General features: G+C 47.1%; 2 protein-coding genes across 4 annotated transcripts in view; one reads left to right on the top strand and one right to left on the bottom strand.

The window, feature by feature from the left end:
- DAXX (death domain associated protein) overlaps window positions 1-15,544 on the top strand; it is a 104,478-nt gene that overhangs the window by 3,247 nt on the left and 85,687 nt on the right. The gene's annotated exons all lie outside the window — the stretch shown is intronic.
- KIFC1 (kinesin family member C1) overlaps window positions 1-15,544 on the bottom strand; it is a 52,727-nt gene that overhangs the window by 897 nt on the left and 36,286 nt on the right. For all 3 annotated transcript variants that reach the window (XM_050787594.1, XM_050787592.1, XM_050787593.1), the window contains 9 exons: window positions 11,426-11,563; window positions 11,185-11,284; window positions 6,229-6,282; window positions 6,060-6,110; window positions 5,466-5,866; window positions 3,968-4,747; window positions 3,093-3,383; window positions 2,914-2,987; window positions 2,702-2,777 (listed from right to left, as the gene is read on the bottom strand). In XM_050787594.1, coding sequence (XP_050643551.1) covers window positions 2,702-2,777; window positions 2,914-2,987; window positions 3,093-3,383; window positions 3,968-4,747; window positions 5,466-5,866; window positions 6,060-6,110; window positions 6,229-6,282; window positions 11,185-11,284; window positions 11,426-11,452 — 1,854 coding nt within the window. In that variant the 5' untranslated portion in view covers window positions 11,453-11,563. The remainder of the gene's footprint in view (window positions 1-2,701; window positions 2,778-2,913; window positions 2,988-3,092; window positions 3,384-3,967; window positions 4,748-5,465; window positions 5,867-6,059; window positions 6,111-6,228; window positions 6,283-11,184; window positions 11,285-11,425; window positions 11,564-15,544) is intronic.

Here is a 15,544-nt window from a genome sequence, read left to right as displayed (position 1 = left end):
TTTCACCCTGTTCGCCAGGATGGTCTCCATCTCCTGACCTCGTGATCCACCCGCCTCGGCCTCCCAAAGTGTTGGGATTACAGGCGTGAGCCACCGCACCCGGCCAGGAGGTTCCTATTGGCCCAAAATGGGGCAATTTGAGCATCAGAAAGAGGAACGACTGTGGCTGGGCTGGGTGGCTCACGCCTGTAATCCCAACACTTTTGGTGGCTACAGTGAGCTATGATTGAGCCATTGAATTCCAGTCTAGGCAACAGAGCGTCTCTGTCTCAAAAAAATAAAAATAAAAATAAAGATAACCCTCAGATAAACATTCATTGGTCACCTTTGGAAGCTGCTAGGGTATCAACTCAATACTGAAAATCAATAAATAATTCAGCATTTATCTTGTTTTTCCTGTATGAACTGAATTTCAGAGAAACCAAGTAGATGGCAAGGCAAATGTCTTCATAAAAAAATTATGACTAACCAATGCAGAACAACTAAGATTAGAAAAATCGCCATTTAAAAACCCCTTAATGAAATAATGGATCCAGGTATGGTCACTGATGGGTAAAATCACTAGGTGAAAAAGTCAGTAAGGAGCTTTTAAATGGATAGATCACGCTAACACCACCCAAATATGATAAATAAGTGAAAGTACGGGGGAAAGAGGAAGCAATCAGCCAAAATCCAGAATAGTATATTCGATAGGACAAATGACCTTCAACAAACAAATGACATAATAGTGGCAGTGTGGGGTAGGGTTGTGGAACTTGAGACATTTCAATCAAGTGGGTGGCCCTTGCCTGGATCCTGATTTGAACAAACCTATTAGGTATAAAAGACACTTCTGAGACAGTTGGGTGAAATTTAACATAAACTGGGTATTAGAGAGGGGGGAGGCCGAGACCGGATCACGAGTGTCTTCGAGACCATCCTGCTAACATTTGTCTCTACTAAAAAATACAAAAAACTAAGGTGGCGGGCGCCTAGTCCCGGCTACTCGGGAGGTGAGGCAGGAGAATAAAACCCGGGAGGCAGAGCTTGCAGTCTGAGACACTGCACTTGGGCGACACAGGGTCCGTCTCAAAAAAAAAAAATAAAAATAAAAAATAAATAAAAAAAAAATAAAAAAATAAAAAAAAAAATTAGAGGATATTAAAGTTCATGTTGTTGGATGTTACATTGGTATAACATTAATAAAAATTAGAAAAAACATCACCACCCTCTAAAATTGAACTTAGAATACCAGATCAGGGTGCAGGTGCTGGCTACAGCAACAATCAGTGCTGATTGGGAGGAGGCCCAAGCGCACAGCAGGACAGACCTGATCAGACCTCAAATAAAGCCAGAGCCCATTAAAGGGCTATACGCTCAGGAGGAGGGTAAACCAGAGAAAAAAATTACCGTAGAGGCAGACAGTAAGGAAATTTTCTGACTTGCTTAACACTAGTGGGAGGAGATTCTAGTGGAAGAAATTCTCATACGTGAGAATTCATATGGCCACTGGCTGATCCTCATGGAGTTTGGAGTCTGAATTCACACTATTTGGAACAGTCTGAAAAACCTGTAAGCCTTTGATCCAGTAATCCCATTTCAAGGACTATTTCCCTGGTTAGATGTAACTGAAAAAATACAAAATGATGTATGTACAAAGTTAGTCAACGTGGCCTTGTTTGTAACTAAAAAAGGGTGGAAACAATCCAAGTGTCCAGTAGAGGGAACTGGTGGATAAATTTTGGTGCAACTACATAGTGGAGTCCTAGGCAGACCTAAAAATAATGGAATGATCTCTGTATGCTGATGGGGAGGAATCTTAGGGATATTTTGTGTGTTGTTTTGTTTTTTGAGACAAGGTCTTGCTCTGTCACCCAGGCTGAAGTGCAGTGGTAGGATCATGGCTCACTGAAGCCTCTACCTCCCAGGCTCAGGTGATCCTCCCACCTCAGCCTCCTGAGTAGCTGAACTATAGGTGTGAGCCACGACACCCAGCTAATTTTCCTGTTTTTTGTAGAGACAGGTCTCACTATGTTGCCCAGGCTGATTTTAAACTCGTGGGCTCAAGCAATCCTCCTGTCTTGGCTTCCCAAAGTGTTCGGATTACAGACGTGAGCTACTGCACCCAACCAGTTTAGACCTTTTAGTCAGTCACCTTTTCTTTTTTTTTTTTTTTTCCAATCAGCTTTCTCAGGTTAAATTAATCACCTGTTTTTTAAAAAACTTAACTCAAAAGCTAATAATTGGCCGGGCGCGGTGGCTCAAGCCTGTAATCCCAGCACTTTGGGAGGCCGAGACGGGCGGATCACGAGGTCAGGAGATCGAGACCATCCTGGCTAACACAATGAAACCCCGTCTCCACTAAAAATACAAAAAAATTAGCCGGGCGTGGTGGCGGTGCCTGTAGTCCCAGCTACTCGGGAGGCTGAGGCAGGAGAATGGCGGGAACCCGGGAGGCGGAGCTTGCAGTGAGCCGAGATCGCGCCACTGCACTCCAGCCTGGGCGACAGAGCGAGACTCCGCCTCAAAAAAAAATAAATAAATAAAAAGCTAATAATTAAAAATGGAACCATGGTGAGTACTGCCTCAGATGCCTGCAAATGTAAAACCTTTCTGGACAAATGTGCTCCCTGCCCTAGAAGACAGAAGGGATAGGAATGGAGAAACCTACAAGCACCCATGGGTCCTGACAAGGCCTGGGATTGATTGGTGGTAATCGCACCTTGGAGGCAAAGCGTAAAGAGTTGAGGGACTCGGAGACGTTCTCTTCCAGTGGAGAAATGTTCACAAACATGAGCCTATGAAAACAGAATATGCCCAGTCCCAGCATTAGGGGCCAGCAGAGCCTGGACAGGTCTCCACTGTTCCCCTCTTTCTACCCCTCACCCCAACACAGTTCCTACCTGAACCCTTCCATCTGTCCCTTTCACTCACATCTTAGCACTACCACCCAGAGAGTTCTGCAGCAGGTAGGTCAGTTTGCTGTTCCGGTAAGGCACATGGGACTCCTACATGATTGAGGTGGGGACAGATGTTTAGGAATGGGCAGAGTTCTGCACAGCCAACCCCAACTGGCCCCCAGGTCCCATATCTCCCCCCACTCCTATTCCCACCTTGTTACTCAGGGCCATGATAACCAGCCCCAGCGTGGACAGGCTGCTGTTAATGGCCTGTGTTTCCCGAAGGCGTTCCCGCTCCCCGGGGCCGAGGGCTAAGCCAGGGTCAAGTCGCTCACTCCCGGCCAGGTCCACAAGACTGAGGGAGGCCCCACACTGCAGGCCTCGGCTGGAGTGCTCCCCAGAAATCTGTAGCTGGAATACACTGTGGCTGCGTGATGACCGTTCATTCTGGGCTGTGCGGGCCACAGCCCGATTCTGGCGGGCCAGATGAAGCAGGGCCTCCACCTGGGGATGGGAGCAGAAGGGGCAAAAGGGCAGGCAGAAGTCAGTACATAGTAATATGTATGGAAATAAGTAAGAGCCCACCCCCACTCTCTCGAAGCTTTCTAGCCTGTCAACAAACAAAATTAGATGCACAGTATGTCTGAAAATGGTAAGGAATACATAGAATAGGGAGTGTATAAAGGCGGGGTGGGGAACCAAGTTTTGACAGGATAGCCAAAGATGGCCTCATTGCCGTAAGATCTCCAGGAAAGGAGCATCCAGGCAAAGGCCCTGAGATGGGGAGCATGACTAGTTGGTTGAGGAATAGCCAGGAGACCAGCATGGCTAGGATGAGCTGAGCAAGGAGATGAGACCTGAGATGCAGTGACCCTCCCCATTTCGGCAGCTGCATCACTCCCTCGCCACTCCTGGGTTAAGGCAGATCTACCTACAGCCCACAGGCCAAAACGGGATGTGGTAACCCAGCCTCACAACTTGTACTTCATCCTTCAATTCTCTCCTGCTCCTTTCTCTCTCTACCTCCATCTTGTGGCACCCTGCCCACTCCTCCCCATTCCCCAGTTCCAGTGCCCATGGGTCCTCACTTCTTTCTCACAGGAGACAGGGACATATCGAGCATTGGTGACAGTGAGCTCCTCGCTCCCTGGCCCCGCACGGCGAATCTCACACTCGCCCCCTTGACCCTTCCGGGTTCCAGTGGCCAGCAGGTCCCGGACAGTCTCATTGTAGATCTCTACGTAGCTTGCTACAAAGCTGTAGGTCCAGCCCTGACCACTCAGCTCCTGGGCCACAGAGAAGAGGTGCCGTAGGGCCCGAGGGATCAGCCCCTCCAACTGGGGGTCTCCCCCAGGCCCACCCTCCATTGTGAAGGTCTTGCCACTGCCTGTCTGGCCATAGGCAAAGATGCATACTGGATAGCCATCCAGGGCTGACTGGACAAGCATGGCAATCTCTTCAAACACTTCATCCTGTCCACTTCCTGGTGGGAATACCCGGTCAAAGGAAAAATCGTGGCGAGTTGGTGGGGCTGGTGCCCCACTCAGGGTCCCACGCCGCTCGTCAGACCGGGAGAGGCTAAGGCGGGTTGGAGGATCAGAGGGCCCACCAGGGCCAGAGGGAAACAGGAGGAGGCCGGGGGGTGGAGTGGGCTCCCCCGGAAGGACAGGGCGGACCCGGCAGAATACACGGATGTTGCCCTTGAGTTCCTGCAGCTGGTTGTGCAGTCGCCGGCGCTCCATTTCTAGCCCGTGAAGACGTTCTTCCCGCTCAGCCAGTAAGGCTGCCTGGGCCGCAGTCTCCTGCCACAGAGATGCCACCTCTGCTCGGCTGCTTGACAGGGCTGCTTCTGATGTCTGCAGCCTCCTCTGCCCAGAACAGAACACAACATACACAGAGGGTGATTTGCAACCAAGAATAAGAACAAATTGTGTGGCATATGGAGTGGGTGGAGTGAGGTCCCCGCTGAAAAGGACCTCAACACCTGGTAAACAAAGAAAGATAAGAAAATAAGGAATCATGGTACTAAGACAGGGAGTGCTATGGGTATGCCCAAGCACAGAGGAGCACAAGGAAGATGATATCTAGGCTGACACCCAGAAGTACAGAAGTGAACCAAGGAAGGATGCAGTACACAAAGAACATTCCAGAAAGAGGGAAGCACATATGCACAATGCCCAGAAGTGAAAGTTGAGTCATTTAAGAGACTGCAAATAATTTAATCTAGTTGGTGCTCACCAGGAAGGAGTCAAGTGGACATGGGAGGAGGGAAAGAGAGTACCACAGGAATTTGTGATCAGGATGCCAAAGAAAGAGGGATGGAGGACTAAGGAAGACACAGATCTAAATGGGAGCTTTGCAAACAGTCAAGGGTAGGAAGAAGCATGGCAGAAAGCAAGACAGTCCGGAGTGGGCTGGGTGCAGACTGGTGGAAGAGAGAGGTATCTTCAGCAGCACCTATACTGCTAAAGATAGGTGCTCAGGAGTTCTGAGCCCAAACAGACTTGAGGGGCACCTGGAACGGAGGGGAGGCATGACCTCTGCCAGGAAAGCGGGGCTGGCATCTGGTGAAAATCTGGCCCTTACCTCCTTCTCCTCTAGTTGGGACGTCAGTCCCCTCCTTTCTTCCTGCAATTCCACTTGTTTTTTCTGAAGCTCTTGCACCAAGCCCTCCTGCGTGCTCAGCCGCTCTTCCAGCTCCAGGACACAAGCACGCAAGTTCTTCAGCTCCTGTTGGCCCTGCTCAGCCTGGGCCTGTACCTTGGCTAAATGCCCCTCCAGTGTCCTGCGCTCTGTCCCCAGGGCCTTGGCCTGCTGTTGGGCATCTCTGAGCTGGTCCTGAAGCTGCTGGTTCTCTTGGTCCAATGTTTGAGTCCTCTCACGGCAGCGTTTTAGTTCTGCGTTTAGGTCACATAACTGACCCTTTAAGTCCCAGGCTGGACGTTTGCTGGGTTTCTTCCCTCCTGCCATGGGAGGAACAGCTGATGCTAAGATGAACACAGAAAGGACAAAGCTCAGTGAAGTCTAGGCTCTCTATCCCTCCTCCCTTCTAGCCTTTATGGGATCCACACCTGATGCTACATCTCCTTCCCCTAAGAGACCAAATGGATTTTTCTGGGCACTCACCATCTTCTCTTCCCTATCCCAGCCTCTCACCCAGTGGTTATGTTTGTCACCTACTGCCAGGCTTCTGGACAGGAACAGCAGGAACTGGCTTCTGGTTCTTCAACCCTAGAGAATTGAGGAGGTGACTTAGGAAGTACAGGACCAGTGTCCCTTCACCTCCGTCATTCTCCCTTTACACATTACCCCAAATCCCTTCTCAGACCCAGCTCTTGAGCACAATTACCTGTGGCAATAGCTGTGGAACACCGGGGTCCTGTCTTCTTGGAAACTTTTTGAGCTGCCCAGGAGATGGGAGAGAGCAAAGGTAGAATGATCATTCTTAAGATGACATGTAATCTTGCTAGGACAGGGGCAGGAGAAGTGCTTTTCTCAGAATTAGAAATAAGATAACTTTCTTCCCTTATCCCTACATCTGGCCAGCTCCTAATGATACCTCCCCTAGAACCAGAAATTAGTCATCCCTCAGTATCCAAAAGGGGTTGATTCTAGCACCCCCCAAGAATACCAAAATCCAAGGATGCCCAAGTCCCTTACATAAATTGGTATATAGTATTACATATAGTCTATGCACACCCTCCCATATACTTTATTTATTGATGATTGAGACAGAGTTTCACTCGTTGCCCAGGCTGAAGTGCAATGGTATGATCTCAGCTTACAGCAAACTCCACCTCCTGGGTTCAAGCGATTCTCCTGCCTCAGCCTCCCGAGTAGCTGAAATTACAGGCATGCACCACCATGCCTGGCTAATTTTGTATTTTTAGTAAAGACAGGGTTTCACCATGTTAATTAGGCTAGCCTCGAACTCCTGACCGCTGGTGATCTGCCTGCCTTGGCCTCCATTTTTTTTTTTTTTTTTGAGATGGAGTTGCGCCCTTGTCACCCAGGCTGGAATGCAATGGCGCAATCTTGGCTCACTGCAACCTCCGCCTCCAGGGTTCAAGCAATTCTTCTGCCTCAGCCTCCTGAGTAGCTGGGATTACAGGCATGTGCCACCATGCCCGGCTAATTTTTTTTTTTTTTTTTGTATTTTTAGTAGAGACAGGTTTTCAGCATGTTGGCCAGGCTGGTCTCAAACTCCTGACCTCAGGTGATCTGCCTGCCTCAGCCTCCCAAAGTGCTGGGATTACAGGCGTGAGCCACAGCATCCAGCCACATATACTTTTTTTTTTTTTTTTTTTTTTTTTTTGAGATGGAGTCTCGCTCTGTCGCCCAGGCTGGAGTGCAGTGGCCGGATCTCAGCTCACTGCAAGCTCCGCCTCCCGGGTTCACGCCATTCTCCTGCCTCAGCCTCCCGAGTAGCTGGGACTACAGGCGCCCGCCACCTCGCCCGGCTAGTTTTTTGTATTTCTTAATAGAGACGGGGTTTCACCGTGTTAGCCAGGATGGTTTCGATCTCCTGACCTCGTGATCCGCCTGCCTCAGCCTCCCAAAGTGCTGGGATTACAGGCGTGAGCCACAGCATCCAGCCACATATACTTTAAATCATCTTTAGATTACTTATAATATCTAACACAATGTAAATGCTATGTTAATACAGTCATGTGCCCATAATGACGTTTCGGTCAATGACAGACTGCATATACTGTCATTGACCCGTAACATCATAATGGAGCTAAAAATTCCTATTGCCTAGTGACATTATAGCCATGGTAATGTCATGGCATTCCCCACCTGTTTGTGGTGATTCTGGTATAAACAAACCTAATGCACTGCCAGTTGTATAAAAGTATAGCACATACAATTATATATAGTACATAATACCTGAAAATGATAATGACTATGTTACTAGTTTATATATGTACTGTATTGTACTTTTTATTGTATATTAGAGTGTACTCCTTCTATTTGCAAAAGCAGTTAACTATAAAACAGCCTCAGGCATGTCATTCAAAAGGCATTCCAATTTAATTTTAAAAATAAAATTTTAAATTAAAAAAATAATTTTAGGCGGGGCATAGTAACACTTGTAATCCCAGCACTTTGGGAGGCCAAGGCAGGCAGATCACGAGGTCAGGAGATTGAGACCATCCTGGCTAACACGGTGAAACCCCATCTCGACTAAAAATACAAAAAAGTAGCTGGGCGTGGTGGCGGGCGCCTGTAGTCCCAGCTACCAGGGAAGGCGGAGCTGCAGTGAGCCGAGATCACGCCACTGCACTCTAGCCTGGGCGACAGTGCGAGACTCCTTCTCAAAAAAAAAAAAAAAAAAAAAAAGGGCATTCCAGAAGGCACTGTTATCACAGGAAGTCACATCTCCATGTGTGTTACTGCCCCTGAAGATCTTCCAGTGCGACAAGATGTGGAGGTGAAAGCCAGTAATGTTGACGATCCTGACCCCGTGTAGGCCTAGACTAATGTGTGTATTTCTTCATTTTTAACAAAAGGTTTCGAAAGCAAAATAATATTGAAAAATTTTCAAATTCAAGCTTACTTCTTGGAAAAAAATACAAATAAAATTTTAAATTAAAAAAAGAATTTTAGGTGGGGCATAGTAACTCATGCTTGTAATCCCAGCACTTTGGGAGGCTGAGGTGAGCAGGTCACAAGGTCAGGAGATCAAGACCATCCTGGCTAACACGGTGAAACCCCATCTCGACTAAAAATACAAAAAATTAGACGGGCGTGGTGGCATGCACCTGTAGTTCTAGCTACTCAGGAGGCTGAAGCAGGAGAATTGCTTGAACCCGGGAGGTGGAGGTTATAGTGAGCTGAGATCATGCCACTGCACTCCAGCCTGGGCGACACAGCAAGACTGTCTCAGAAAAAAAAAAGAATTTTCTTTTCAACCCAGGAGACGGAGATCCATATTGCTCTCAGTATATGCTCCCCACCCAATAAAAAAATTTAGACAGAAAAAAAGCATGAGGAATAAGGATATAAGTAAATAAAATATTTCTGTACAGCTATACAATGTTTGTGTTTTAAGTTGTTATTACAAGGTCAAAAAGATAGCCGGGTGCAGTTGCTTACACCTGTAATCCCAGCACTTTGGGAGGCGGAGGCAGGCAGATCACGAGGTCAGGAGATCAAGACCATCCTGGCTAACACGGTGAAACCCCGTCTCTACTAAAAATACAAAAAACAAAATTAGGCAGGTGTGGTGGAGGGCGCCTGTAGTCCCAGCTACTCGGGAGGCTGAGGCGGGAGAATGGCGTGAACCTGGGAGGCAGAGCTTGCAGTGAGTTGAGATTGTGCCACTGCACTCCAGCCTGGGCGACAGAGCGAGACTTCATCTCAAAAAAAAAAAAAAAGAGAGAGTTAAAAAAAGATTAAAATGTTACATCAGCCTTGGCAAGTGGGAAAAAAAATGTTAAGTTTATAAAGCAAAACAGTTATAGTAAACTAAGGTTAATTTATTATAAAAGAACTATTTTTTATAAATTTGGTGTAGCCTAACTGTACCATGTTTCTAAAGTCTACAGCAGTGAAGAGTAAGGCCCTAGGCCTTCACATTCACTCACCACTCACTCGCTGACTCATGCAGAGCAACTTCCATTCAACTATGCTCCATTTAATGGTTTGTACCCTGTACAGGTGTACCCTTTTTTTATCATTTATATTGTTATTTTAAATGTACCTTTTCTATGTTTAGGTATGTTTATATACACAAATGGTTACCACTGGGTTATAGTTACCTACAGTGCTTCAGTATAGTAACACGCCGGCCGGGCGCGGTGGCTCAAGCCTGTAATCCCAGCACTTTGGGAGGCCGAGACGGGCGGATCACAAGGTCAGGAGATCGAGACCAGCCTGGCTAATACGGTGAAACCCCGTCTCTACTAAAAAATACAAAAAAAACTAGCCGGGTGAGGTGGCGGGCGCCTGTAGTCCCAGCTACTCGGGAGGCTGAGGCAGGAGAATGGCGTAGACCCGGGAGGCGGAGCTTGCAGTGAGCTGAGATGCGGCCACTGCACTCCAGCCTGGGCGACAGAGCGAGACTCCGTCTCAAAAAAAAAAAAAAAAAAAAAAAAAAAGTAACACGCCACACAGGCTTGTTGCCCAGGAGCAATAGGCTATCCCAGACAGCCTAGGTGTGTAGCAGGCTAGATCATCTAGGTTTCAGTAAGTACATTCTATGATGTTTCCACAGTAATGCATTTCTGATAATGTATCTGCATTGCCAAGTGACACATGACCATAATTGTTATATTGTATTTTTTGGTTATTTTTTTATTTTCCATGAATTTTTTTTTTTTTTTTGAGACCGAGTCTCGCTCTGTCGCCAGGCTGGCGCAATCTCAGCTCACTGCAACCTCCACCTCCCGGGTTCTAAGCAATTCTCCTGCCTCAGCCTCCAGAGTAGCTGGATTACAGGTGCGGGACATCATGTCCGGCTAATTTTGTATTTTTAGTAGAGACAGGGTTTCACCATGTTGGCCAGGCTGGTCTGGAACTCCGGACTTCAGGTAATCCACCCACCTTGGCCTCACAAAGTGCTGGGATTGATTATAGGCGTGAGCCACTGTGCCTACTCTCCTTGAATATTTTCAACCGATGGTTGGTTGAATCTGCAGAAGCAGAACCCACGGATACAGAGGGCCAACTGTACTCCATAGGCCAAAAAGCAAGTTGGATCAAGATAAGTAAAAGCAGAACCATATCTAAAGTATGCCACCATTTGCGTAAAAAAGGTGGGGGAGTATAGTCTTACTTGCTTGAATACCAATAGAATTTTCCTGGAAGAACATACAGTTGCCCTGGGTAGCAGAACTGGGTGGTTGGAGGACAGAAACAGGAAGCAAATTTTACTATACAACAACCTTTGTGCCTTTGGAATTTTGAACCAAATGAAATGTTATTACCTATTCAAAACAGACAGGCTGGGCGTGGTGCCTCACCTGAGGCCAGGAGTTCAAGACCAGCCTGGCCAACATGGTGAAACCCCATCTCTACTAAAAATACAAAAATTAGCTGGGCATGGTGGTGGGCACCTGTAATCCCAGCTACTCAGGAGGCTGAGGTAGGAGAATCGCTTGAACCTGGGAGAAGGAGGTTGCAGTGAGCAGAGGTCGCGCCACTGCACTCCAGCCTGGGCGACAGAGCAAGACTCTGTCTCAAAAAAAAAAAAAAACCCAGAAAAAAACCAAAATAGAATAAAATTGAAAGAAAAGAAACAAGTGAGTTGAAGAGCACTGGACTTCCGTGTCCTTGGAGGCTATCCATCCCGAGAGCCCACCTGTGGTCTGGCCTTGTGTCTGTGGCACTGTAGTGAGGGATGGAACTCTTGGGTGGGATGTGGTAATTTTGGTCGTTGCACCCAGGCCTCTTGTCCGTTTCTGGGGAAAGATAAAGACAAGGTCCACAGTCACCCTCCCAAATGGTTTATCCTCTCTCTCTCCTTTCTTTCACACACACATACACACACATACCCCCACATACCCCACACACACATGCACAGCTCTCCACGCCCAGCTCACCTTCTCAGGCTCCAGGCCATCTTCCATCTGGTCAGGCCTCCTCTTGAGTCTGCTTCCTGAGAGAGGCAGCCGGGAAGGGGCCTTAATCCGAGGTCTCTTCAGTTCTATGTTCCCCTTTACTTCCAACAGGGGGGACCTCTGTTGGGAAAAGAGACCCTTGAGACAATACCCAGGAGCCCAAATGTCCCAAGAACTTCCCGTCTTGGCCCCCCAGCCTCAATTATCAACATCACCACACCAAGCACTGAGCACCACTTGTGCCAAAAGCTGAATTATGTGCCAGACAGACAGCATAAACAGAAGTGGGGACATAACCTAAAAGTGGGAATAACCTCTAGGAGAAAAGCTGGACTTGACTAACTTTAAGGGCAGGAGTCAAACAAGCAGAGAGGAATGGATGCTCTTTCTGGAAGGCAAAAATTCAAATATGCACATAGCATGGCTAAGAAACCAACTGGCCCTTTTGGCTGAAGCTGAGAATCATAAATAAGGGAGAGAGTGGAAGATATGTGAGGGCTGAAGACTGCTTGGGAGAATCAGGCAACATTTATTGAGCAATGTTTGAAATGTTTTACTTGGGCCAGGTGCAGCAGCTCACGCCTGTAATCCCAGCACTTTGGGAGGCTGAGGCAGGCAGATCACAAGGTCAGGAGTTTGAGACTAGCCTGGCCAACGTGGTGAAACCCTGTCTCTACTAAAAATACAAAAATTAGCTGGGTGTGGTGGCGCATGCCTGCAATACCAGCTACTCGGGAGGCTGAGTCAGGAGAATCACTTGACCCTAGGAGGCAGAGGTTGCGATGAGCCGAGATCACGCCACTGCAATCCAGCCTGGGCAACAGAGTGAGACTCCATCTCAAAAAAAAAAAAAAAAAAGGCATTCGAACTTAATTCTAGCCGAGCACGGTGGCTTACGCCTGTAATCCCAGCACTTTGGGACGCTGAGGCGGGCAGATTACTTAAGGTCAGGAGTTCAAGACCAGCCTGACCAACATGGTGAAACCCTGTTTCTACAAAAATTACCCGGGCATGGTGGCATGTGCCTGTAATCCAGCTGCTTGGGAAGCCGAGGAAGACAATTGCTTGAGTGACTGGCAGAGGTTGTGGTGAGCCAAGATCATACCACTGCACTCCAGCCTGGGTGACAGAGCGAGACTGCGTCTCAAAAAAAAAAAAAAAAGACGAAGAACTTGGCCAGGCGCGGTGTCTCACGCCTGTAATCCCAGCACTTTGGGAGGCTGAGGTGGGCAGATCATGAGGTCAGGAGATTGAGACCATCCTGGCTAACATGGTGAAACCCCATCTCTACTAAAACATACAAAAAATTAGCTGGGTGTGGTGGCGGGCGCCTGTAGTCCTAGCTACTTGGGAGGCTGAGGCAGGAGAATGGCCTGAACCCGGGAGGCGTAGCTTGCAGTGAGCCAAAATCATGCCACTGCACTCCAGCCTGGGCAACGGAGTGAGACTCTGTCTCAGAAAAAAAAAAAAAAAAAAAAAGAACTTAATTCTCATGGAACTCAGTTGAAAGGGGCTATTCTAGAAGCTTGAGGGCTAAGCTAGGCAGACATCCACCTTAGCGAACCAGATGGCATTTGCCTGTGGTCCCAGCTGCAAGGGAGGCTGAGGTGGGAGGATGGCTTGGGCCCAGGTCAAGGCTGCAGTGAGCTGCGATCATGCCACCGCACTCCAGCACTCCAGCCTGGGCGACATACTGAGATCCTGTCTCGAAAAAGAAAAAAGAAAAAGAAAAGAAATAACACAGAGATCTGAGTACCTGAAGAGCTGGTTTTTGTTTATTTGTTTTGAGACAGGGTTTCCCAAGCTGGTTTTGAACTTTGAGTTCAAGTGATCCTCCTGCCTCAGCCTCCTGAGTGCCTAGGACAACAGGCACGTGCCATTGGACCCAGCAGGATTGGTTTTATGGATGCTAAGTCCAATTTTGGGAAAGTGAGTTTGAGCTACCTGTGATACAATGAGATTTACTCAAGGAAGTTCATAAAGCATCATTATTTTTAAAAATAATGAAACAACCTGATACACTGTTTTCTTTTGTTTTTAATTTATTATCATAACCCCTATATAAGACTGTGAGCACCATAAGAATTCATCTGTTTTGTTCATAACTATATAACCAGAGGGCCTAGTACAACGTCTGCTACATGGTAGGACTCTACAGTTTTTGAAGGAATGAAATTTAATGTTCATCAGTAGGGCAATACTTACACTGTGATATATCCATACCATTGGCTTCTATACAAATAAAATGGGAAAAAAAGAGGTAGTATTTTTCCTGCCACCTACAGAAATGTGCACAAAGAATGCTTATTTTAATTTAGCGTAATCAATTATAGTATGGAAACCAAATTTTTCTTTAAGTATTCCAAAGTCAAACACTGATTTTCAAAAATACCCTGTGCCCTTCCTCCTCTCTACACTACCATAGTGGATCTGCCACAGACCTACCTCCTTGGAATCTGTCGGTTCAGAAAATGTGTTTAAAGGTTTGTTTATTCAGGACAACTCCAAAGACCACAGTATATATATTTTTCCCATCTATTAATATAAAGCTAGACATGATACCCTCCAACTTTCCACAATGAGAAGCATAAGCACTTAACCTTCTATAAGAATGGATATTCATGCAACCCTGCCTACATCCACCTCACCACAAGATCAGAGATGGATGGCCCTGCTCCTAAGGCAACCCTTTCACATATGCATCACATCCCACCCCTCCTTACCAAATCCTGGACTCACCAAATCCTCCCAATTGCAGGAACATTCCTCCAGCAATCATCCCTTCTCACCTCTGCACCATCAGCTTTGCGCTATATGGCATCGCTCCAACTGACATACAACAAACTCTATTATTTCTTCGAACCTAAAAGAATCTGAACTGTTTTCCCTAACAGATACTATCCTTTTTCCTTGCCGCCCTTAGCAGCAAAACTCTTAGCAGCAAAAGTATTACCTATATTGTATTCACTGTGGCCAATTTCTCTCCTAAGCCCATTGCAATCAGGCTTTCATTCCCACCATTCCATCGAAATTCCTATTCTCAAGATCACGAGTAACTTCATGTTGCTAAGTCAATTCTTTATCTTCATTTTCTTGACCCATTAAACAGCATTTGATACAACTGATCACTCTCCTTTTCCTTAATAGGCATTCTTCATTTAGCTTCCAGGAGACCACCCTTTCTTACGTCACTGGCAGGCCCTCCCCATCACTCCAGACTTTAACAGCAGTCTCTATCTATACTCACTATCCACTCCCATGGCTTTAAAGATCATTGATATGCTGACAGTTTCCAAATTTATATGTCCAGCTCAGACCTCGATCCTGCACCTATACTGAACTGCATCCTCAACATCTCTATTTAAGGCTGGGAGTGGTGCCTCATGCCTGTAATCCCAGCACTTTGGGAGGCTGAGGTGGGTGGATCACTTGAGGTCGGAGTTCGAGACCAGCCTGGCCAACATGGCAAAACTCTGCCTCTACTAAAAATACAAAAATTACCATGGTGGCACATGCCTGTAATCCCAGCTACTCGGGAGACTGAGGCGGGAGGATCACTTGAAGCTGGGAGGTAGAAGTTGCGGTGAGCCGAGATCGCACCACTGCACTCCAGCCTGGGCAAGAGTGAGAGACTCCGTCTCAAAAAAAAAAAGTCTCCATTTGGAAGTCTAATAACTGACCTGTTGATGTCCAACCCTGCTTTGAACTTGCTCCTCTTGCAGCTTTCTCCATCTCAGTTGATATAACTCCATCTTCCAGTTGCTCAAGCCAAAAACCCAGAGTCTTCTCTTTCTCCTACATACCACATCTAATCTGTCAGCAAAGCATGGCTGATTGTACCTTCAAAATATATCCAGAACCCGACCACTTTTTACTATTTCTTCCACTGCTACCACCCTGACCTAAGACACCATCATCTGGCACCTAGATTATCATAAACCAGTGGTTCTCAACTGAGGGCTATTTTATCCCCCAGGTGACATTTGACAATGTCCAATGCAGTCCTGCACACTGTCAGATGCCTAGCAGCATCCCTGCCTCTACCCACTAGATGCCAGTAGCAACCCCCCACCTCATCATGACAAAAAATGTTGGCTAGGT

The sequence above is a fragment of the Macaca thibetana genome, chromosome 4 (genome assembly GCF_024542745.1).
Source record: "Macaca thibetana thibetana isolate TM-01 chromosome 4, ASM2454274v1, whole genome shotgun sequence".
NCBI lineage: Eukaryota > Metazoa > Chordata > Mammalia > Primates > Cercopithecidae > Macaca > Macaca thibetana.
This window is presented reverse-complemented; position numbering and strand designations above follow the sequence as displayed.